The following is an 8,452-nucleotide window of genomic DNA, read 5'->3' on the forward strand; positions in this document are numbered from 1 at the left end:
TGATGCTGGGCTTTGGCTGTGAACACACAAAGCAATGAAGGGTGCTGCTTCAGACAGCAACAGTACCTTAGAACTGGACTGGACCTTGGCAAGTCTGGAAAGCCCTTTGGGACCCTCAGAGCCAAAGTACAAGGGAAAGATAGTGTAGGAAACGGAGTTCCGGAGACAGAGTCGTTCCTGATCATAGGTCCGAGAGCATTTGGGGGAAGAAACATCCAAAGACATCCTCTCCTCATAGATCATTCTCATAGAGAGAAAACTCTATGAGGGAAAGGGCAGACAGTATGGTGACCATCCAGACAGAGGCTGAGCGTGCTGACAGTGGTCACCGAGGGACTCAGGATGCCTGTGCCCAGCCAGGAAACTGATAACCAACAGCTTTTTAGAAAGTAAGAAGAGAAAGCACACATTTTCATAAATATAAAAGTTGTTTACAAAACAATTATCTAGAAAGTTCACTGGGAACAGAATAAAGCTTCCTTTGAATTCAGCCACGGTGGACTGAAGAGAATGGCCAATATTTTTGTCTTCCCTTGAACACCCTAACACTTTGCGCCACCTGCCGATTTCCCACCCTATCTACACCACCCCGGTTCTCCTGAAGACTGATTTGTGTAGCAACTGCACTGAGCCAACCCTGAAGACACATGATTATTGGTTGGGTTCAATTAAACAATGAGCCTAATGCTCGGGAAGGGGGGAAGGAGATGTGAGAAGCATGTTGGTGTAGACCTTGAGGCATGGCTGAAGCACCTGCCGGCCTGGCCTGGTGCAGGGTGGGCATCTGCACTGCAGCAGGGGCTGCAGGTAAACTGAGGTAAGGAAGAACATGGTGACCTTTCTGCCCAGCTTCTGGGCCAGCACAGCAATGTGTGCTCTGGGATGTGGGCACTGAAGGACTGGGCTTCTTGCAGTTGCTGCCAGCATTTCTCCCTCTGGTGAGAAGAGGAGTTCCAGAAGACCAGCCACTTGTCTTCCTCTGAGGTACAAATCCAACAGAGCCTTAGCCCCAAGGATCTAGCACCCACTAGGGTGCAGTAGTCTAAATCAAATGCTCAGATCAATAGGTGTGGTACACCTGCCCAATCAGTTCATCAGCAGTTGTATCGACAGATCAGAGAAAACAGCATTTAGTACAAAACTGTCAAGGTGGGTTTCCCATCTTCCTCCAGAGATCATAATTCTTCATGCTTCTGAGACCCTAGGGAAAGAACAACAGAATGTGAGACTTAAGTCAAAAAACATTGCATGACACTGTCCACAGCACACCACTGTAGCTCTCAGATGGTTTGTAGAAGCTTGGCATTTGCTATTTCTGTACTAAAGTTTGAAAGCAAACCTAAGAGAAGGAGACATTTTTAGTTCTAAGAACTGATTGGCTCTTGGGCTACACACAGCCTCCACAGGGAAGCGCTGGCTCTCACAGCCTCCACAAGGGCAGCACTGGCTCTCAGGGCCTCCACAAGGGCAGCACTGGCTCTCGGGGCCTCCACTAGGGCAGCGCTGGCTCTCGGGGCCTCCACTAGGGCAGCGCTGGCTCTCGGGGCCTCCACTAGGGCAGCGCTGGCTCTCGGGGCCTCCACTAGGGCAGCGCTGGCTCTCCGCCACACACTTCTCAGAGATCTTCTGCACTTATACATTCTTTGTGTGAGCCAGGACTCTTTGATCCTTAAACTGTTTTAAGGTTGCTAATTGACACATAACAGTAAAGTAAGTCTCGTTGTGAGTTATCTAAGTCGCAGTCTCAGCAGAAGCATTGCTGAAGAGAAAAGCATTTCTTGCATAATGTGCTTGTACTTTACCATTACTGTGTGCACACGCTATGGTGTGCATGTGTGCTCAGGTTATGAAGCAAGCACTGTCCTGCCAAGCCATCTCTCTGGCCCATTGGTGCAGGATTTTAAAGGCTCCTTGTAACATACCTGCTGCTTTTAAACCAAGGATTTCCAGACACACAGATAGCTTTAGCAAGGCTCACTCACCAGTCCCACCCTGTCTCCTTTATGCATGGTACTACCATTTTTGATATAGCAGATATTAATAGTGACTCTAATTCGATCACTGTCTCCTTATTCCTCATATAGGGCTCTTCTTTTGAATAATCTGTTCATATTCTTTGTCCACTTATCTATAGATAATTTCATAATAAATTTAATTTCTTAAAAAAGTATTTATTTTCATTTTTCTATGTGTATGGGTGTTTTGCCTGTATGTCTCTGGATACCACAGGCATGCTAAGTGCACAGAGGCCAGAAGAGGGCATCAGATCCCTGGAACTGGAGTTACAGACAGTGCTCTTAACGCTGAGCCATCTCTCCTGCTCCAGATCTCAGTTTTTATAGTGAGTGTGACTCTAACCGTGTAGCTCTGACACTCACTATACTGCCGTCTCCAGAACAGACTCTCACGTCATTCCAGGTCTAAACCCTGCACTTGCTTCTTAGGATGAGTTTTAAGGAAGAGAAATATTTAATCAAGACTCCAATTATTCACTGTTCTTGTAGGCTGGTCTCAAATGCACTATGTAGGTAGAAGTGAGTTTAACTCTTGGTCCTCTTGCTTCCCAGCCTGGCATAAACTGTCCAGACTTTCATGGACAGACAAAGATATTAGATGTTTATTTTTAAGCTTTAGTGGCTTTGTCTAATTTGACTGGTATTCTGTAAGACTGTTGTAAGTATACAAACCCCCATGGTAGGAGGCGTGAACTGGCTGCTGAAAGCAAGCTATCCTGACATCTACAGGCATGCGGTGGTATGTATGAACCCCACCACTAAACAAATAAATACACACACACACACACACACACACACACACACACACACACTAAATTTTTTTAAAGAGCATCTCTTCTTCCTCTGACCAAACAAGCCAGTGTGCATGTGTTGGGAGAAGGACAAAACTTTATTGAATGTGCTATTTAGAAGGCTGCCTGGAGGGCACAATGAGGAACAGACCCTGGATGTTCCTCAACATCACATCAAGGGAAACGGACCCCTCCATTGTCTCAGCAACAAATCAGAAGCCAGGAATGACTTATCCAAAGTCAGGCTCACACTGACCTTCCTGTGTCTCCTCTTTGTGCAGGGTCCCCAGCTCCTTTTCCTCTTGGAAGAGGGTCTGCAGCTGCTTGATCTCCTGGTCGTAGTCTTGCCACTCAGGGACGATCCGCACAGCAGCCTCCAGTTTGGGCTCCTTAGTCATGGGATTATTACACTGCAAACACAACAAAAGCACACCTCAGTGGAGCTAGAGGAAAGAAAGGCACATGTACAGACGGCCACAGGGTTCCAGCAGGCACATGTGAGACTAAGTATGCAGGATTGGGATGTCAGGGCTAGCCTGGGTTACACAGTAAATGCTCTCAAAACCAAAGGAAGCAAAGGTTACAGGCTAAGCCGAAACCTGTCCAGGCACAAGGGTGAAGTGGAAGACAAGGGTGACACAGCAGAAATCAACTCTGCAGGCTTCTGCATGTCATCTGGTGTCCTGGGCAAGTGAGGAAGAGTCCTGCTGAAGTGACCAGGACATGCTCCACAGCTCCAACCACAATTCAGAGAAAGCCAACTTGAACAGCACCAGCAGTCACCAGGCACTGTCCCAGGGCAGGGAGGGCCCCCAGGCTCTGTCAGGTCCCAGGCCAGGGAGGGCAGCTCACCAGGTCGATGGTCTTGGCCCGCTTCTTCGAGGCATCATCACACCATGTCTCACACCAGAGCCATTCCTGAGGGAGTGATTTGATCGGCACCTGATGGATCATGTTATTGGGCAGATCCTGTTTGGTAAAGAAAATAAAACACAAGGATCTAAAACTCAGAAAGAAATTTAAATAAGCAACCAGTGTTGGCTTAAAATTTAACTAGTGTGCTGGAGAGATGGCTCAGCATTTAAGAGTATATACTGTTCTTCCAGAGGACCTGAGTTCAGTTCCCAGAACCCATGTGTGCAGATCACAAACACCTATAACTCCAACTCCCCCCTTTTCTGGCCTCTGCAGACACCTACACACATATACACATACCCACACATAGACGTGTACACATATTTAAAACTTACAAAAACAAACAACAATACTCCCTCAACTAGGGGCCCAAGGGGCTGACTATGACATTAAGGGCAATAGCACCTCTTACAGAGAATCCGGGTCGGTTCCTACCACATGGCAGCTCACAACCATCTGTCTCTCCAGTGCCAGGGGATCTGGTGCCCTTTTATGGGCTCCTCCAGCACTAGGCACACACATGCACGCAAACACATATACATATTAAAAAGACAAAAACAACACAAACAAGATTCAACTACATCTCTCTGTATGAAAGTAAATTTTAAAAATTCCCATTGTTTTCTTTTGCTTTGTTGAGTCTGTTGCCCCTGCTGGTCTGAGACTTGTCCTCCTGCCTGGCCTCTCATGTGCTTAGACTACAAATGAGAGTCACCATGAACTCCCGTTCACTTCTGAAGGGAGAAGAGATGGGCCTTAACACTATAGTTTTCCAGGAGAAGCACCAACTCTCCTGCTCCCAAATGATGCCACAATAAATTTCGCCCACAATAAAATGTTCCATTGTCCTAACACTCTGGGAGGAAAAATCCAATATACCACTGGAATAACTAAACAGAACTGACTGGTGCTTGTAAGAATGATGTAGTGTAGTCAGCCGAGTGTGGTGCTGTGCATTGCAATCCCAGCACTCTGGGGGCAAAAGCAGGAGCATTCAGTCACTGAGTTCTAGGCCAGCATGGCTATGTGAGATCCTGTCTGAGAACCATGACCTGGTCAGTTATGCAAGCAACAATCACTCCAGCCTTGTGCACAATGGGGTAAGATAGGTGATGTCTGTGGTGGTTTGAATAAAACAGATAATAGGTTTGAATACTTGATCCCCAGTTGGTGGAACTATTCCCATCAACCACATGGCAGTTTATAACCATCTGTAGGGGGACCAGTTAGGAAGTGTGGCCTTGCTGGAGGAAGTGTGTCACTGGGGGCAGACTGTGACATTTCAAAAGACCTGTACCATTCCTGGTATCTCTCTCCATCTCCCACTTGTAGTAAAGATGTGAGCGCTCAGCTGTTTCTGCAGCCATGGTTTTTTGCCCTCCATCAAGGCCTCTAACCCTCTGAAACCGTATGCCCAGTTAAGGGCGTTATCGATGGCCTTGGTCAGTGTTTTGTCACAGAAAAGTAGCTGAGACCATTTCCTTCATCAAACCCTGTCAACAAAATAAATTTTAGATACTGCTGAACCTGCACTATTGTAATACAAAGAACAGAGTGTCCATTTAACTTTATACTCTTAGGGAAGAACAAATGCTACTTCTAGAATCAGTAGACGAGGTAAATTGAGCCTAGCTGGGTTCCTGAAGACACTGAGGAGCTGAATGGTATTATGAAAGACACATGCTTGGGGCTGAGAATGTGGCTCAGTAAAGTGTAGGCTCTGTATGTACGAGGCCCCATTCACTTGCTGTCACCACCACCATCAAAAAGAAAAGAAAAGCATATGCTTGTAGGCATCAAAGACCAAATAAGAGAGTAAATTATTAGGCCAGAGAACAGTGACTCTCAAAACTGTAAAGTCTAGGGTTCTTTCCCGAGCATCATAAGGTGCTTAGTGATGCCTTCTAAGAGCATCCCCAGCAACTAAGACTCACATATAATGCTTGTAGTAGACAGGACTTCTGAGGGACCAGCTTTGGATGCTAAAAGAACACACCTGCAACTTCAGAGTGAACATCTGGGGTGGTCTCAAGGAGAATTTCCCTCAGTTGACTGGGCTGTTTGGGAAGGTGGTATGGCCTCTATGGAGGAAGTGGGTGCATCAGTAGACAGAGGCATTGGGAGTTCAAGGCCTTGCCCCTTGCTCTACTCTTCTCCAGTTTGCAGTTGAAAATGTGATCTCTCAGACTCCAGATCTGTCAGTAACTACCCAGTATCTGATGTGATTTAGTCCCTAGTCCACAAGATGGAACCCCTACCTGTCACTGCTTGAGAGACCAAGAACATGAGGCTAGACAGCCCAGGAACCTAGGTAAAACCAAATACCATTGTCCTTTTAAAAAAATAAAAACAGGGCTAGAGAGATGGCTTAGTGGTTAAGAACACTGGCTGCTCTTCCAGAGGTACTGAGTTCAATTCCCAGCAACCACATGGTGGATCACAACCATCTGTAATGGGATCCAATGCCCTCTTCTGGTGTGTCTAAAGACAGCAACAGTGTACTAATATACATAAAATAAATAAAAAAATAAAAAATAAAAAAACAGAAATAAAATGACTCCCAATGACATTCTGCTACACTCATAGATCAGTGCCTTACTCAGCCATCATCAGAGAAGCTTCCTCCTGCAGCAGATACACAATACAGCAAATACAGAGACTCACAGTCAAAGCTTATACAGAACAAGAGACCTTGGAACACTCAGCCCTAAATGGCATGTCTGTATCAAATCCCTCCTGTTCAGGGCTCAGGGAACTTCAAGGCAAAGGAGACAAGTGATACCAAGTGGTACCACCAGCAGCAGCAGCAGCAGCAGCAGATTTACAGTAGATATCTAAACCGTCTAAAGCTACAACTGGGGCTAGGAGAAGGCTGAGGGTAGGAGCACTGGCTGCTCCTCCACAGGACCCAGCACAGCATCTAACAACTGTCCGTCACTCCAGCTCAGGGTCATCAGGACTCCCTCTTCTGGTCTCTGGGAGCACTGAACATACAGTGCATAGACCTACGTAGGCAAAACACCCATTCACATAAAGACAAATGAACAGAACACAAACCCATACAAAACAAACCTGTAATTTTATTTCTGAAAATGCTTGCTATTGGAAAAGTTATTCAGCAAGCCTTCCTGAAAGTTCTGACATGGGGGGCTGTCAGGGTTAGAAAAATTTTCATACTTTATTGTGTGAATTCTGAGCTATTTGACAGTCTTAGACCCTTTGAGATCAGACAACTCTCTCTCTCTCTCTCTCTCTCTCTCTCTCTCTCTCTCTCTCTCTCTCACACACACACACACACACACACACACACACACACACACACATACACATTCCATGAAGAAATAGTTCAGTTCTGAGAGAGCACACAAACACTACTTCATTTTCAAACCCAAATGGCATCTTTTAGACGCAATGTCTAGGGTCACTTACTTGATCGAGATTTGAAAGACTGTTGGGGTCCTGACTCAGACCTTGGTACTGCCCCCTGAGTCTGTCACCAGCAGCTATTTTCCTAAACTTCTTCAGATCCACGACATACAGCGCACTGAGCAGAGAGGAGACACTTGTTACAGACAAACCATCAATTGATTTCAACAATGAACCTGAATAGTGGGATAGGCCATACATGGAACAGGTCAGTGTCCCTGAGAGACTGAGTGGAAGACTGCCAAAGAGGGCGCATGCACACTGCAGAGAGGATCACACTCCTGCAGGCTACAGCCTGCTGTGACAGCTCACTTTGGCCAGCTTTTTATTTTGTTGTCTTACAAGGAAACTACTTCCTGAGGCAAGATTTCTAGCTAGGGGCTGGAGAGATGGCTTGGTGGTTAAGAGCACCGACTGCTCTTCCAGAGGACCTGAGTTCAACTCCCAGCAACCACAGGGTGGCTCACAACCATCTATAATGGGATCTGATGCCCTCCTCTGCTGTGTCTGAAGTGATGGACAGTATACTCACACACATAAAATAAATATAAGAAGAAAGACAAAAAAAAAAAAAGATTTCTAGCTAACTCAGAAGATCTGGTGATAAAGATCATTGAAACTGATAAATGATAATTTGCCAACACTATCCTGATGACATCTTAAGATGATAGAGAAGGACCAGGCAGGGTTACAATTCTCACCGGCCAGGAAACAAAGCATAAAACTGAAATCACTGTACCTCATCATTCATTTCTGTATGCGTTCATTTTAACAAGGAGTTATTTAGGGTCCTGAAGATTTGACTCAGAGGTTAAGAGCCCTGGCTTACTCTTCTAGAAGACCAGGGTTTGGTTCCCAGCATGAACACAGTGGCTCACAATCTCCTATAACTCCAGTTTCAGGGAATGTGACATCTTCTGGCCTTCATGCAGGCAAAATACTTATACACATAAAATAAGTAAATCTTTTCTTTAAAAAAAAATATTTTTTTAACGTGTATGGGTGTTTTACCTGCATCTGTATATCACATGCAAACAGTGCCTACACAGGCCAAAAGTGCCCTGTACCTAGGCTTACAGACAGGTGTGAGCACCCATGTGGGTACTGGCAATTGAACCCAGGTCCTATGGAAAAGTGGCCAGTGCTCCTCATCTCAGAGACATCTCTCCAGCTCCAATATTCTTATATTCTCCAATATTTCTTATATGTGTCCTAACCTCCAAATCACCTTCTTCCAGAAGACATGGAGTATTCATTTGAAGTAATAAATGCATATATTGGTATACTGGTGGTGGATTTCTGTTT

The 8,452-nt window shown here is 45.6% G+C and overlaps 1 protein-coding gene across 4 annotated transcripts in view; it reads right to left on the reverse strand.

Moving 5' to 3' along the window:
• Positions 1-394: 394 nt before the first annotated feature.
• Positions 395-8,452, reverse strand: part of Uggt1 (UDP-glucose glycoprotein glucosyltransferase 1) — a 103,424-nt gene continuing 95,366 nt past the window's right edge. For all 4 annotated transcript variants that reach the window (XM_031367145.1, XM_031367144.1, XM_031367147.1 and 1 more), the window contains 4 exons: positions 7,151-7,265; positions 3,659-3,775; positions 3,063-3,216; positions 395-1,201 (listed from right to left, as the gene is read on the reverse strand). In XM_031367145.1, the coding sequence (XP_031223005.1) occupies positions 1,176-1,201; positions 3,063-3,216; positions 3,659-3,775; positions 7,151-7,265 (412 nt within the window). In that variant the 3' untranslated portion in view covers positions 395-1,175. The remainder of the gene's footprint in view (positions 1,202-3,062; positions 3,217-3,658; positions 3,776-7,150; positions 7,266-8,452) is intronic.

This window comes from Mastomys coucha, unplaced genomic scaffold (genome assembly GCF_008632895.1).
Source record: "Mastomys coucha isolate ucsf_1 unplaced genomic scaffold, UCSF_Mcou_1 pScaffold14, whole genome shotgun sequence".
In the NCBI taxonomy this organism is placed as follows: domain Eukaryota; kingdom Metazoa; phylum Chordata; class Mammalia; order Rodentia; family Muridae; genus Mastomys; species Mastomys coucha.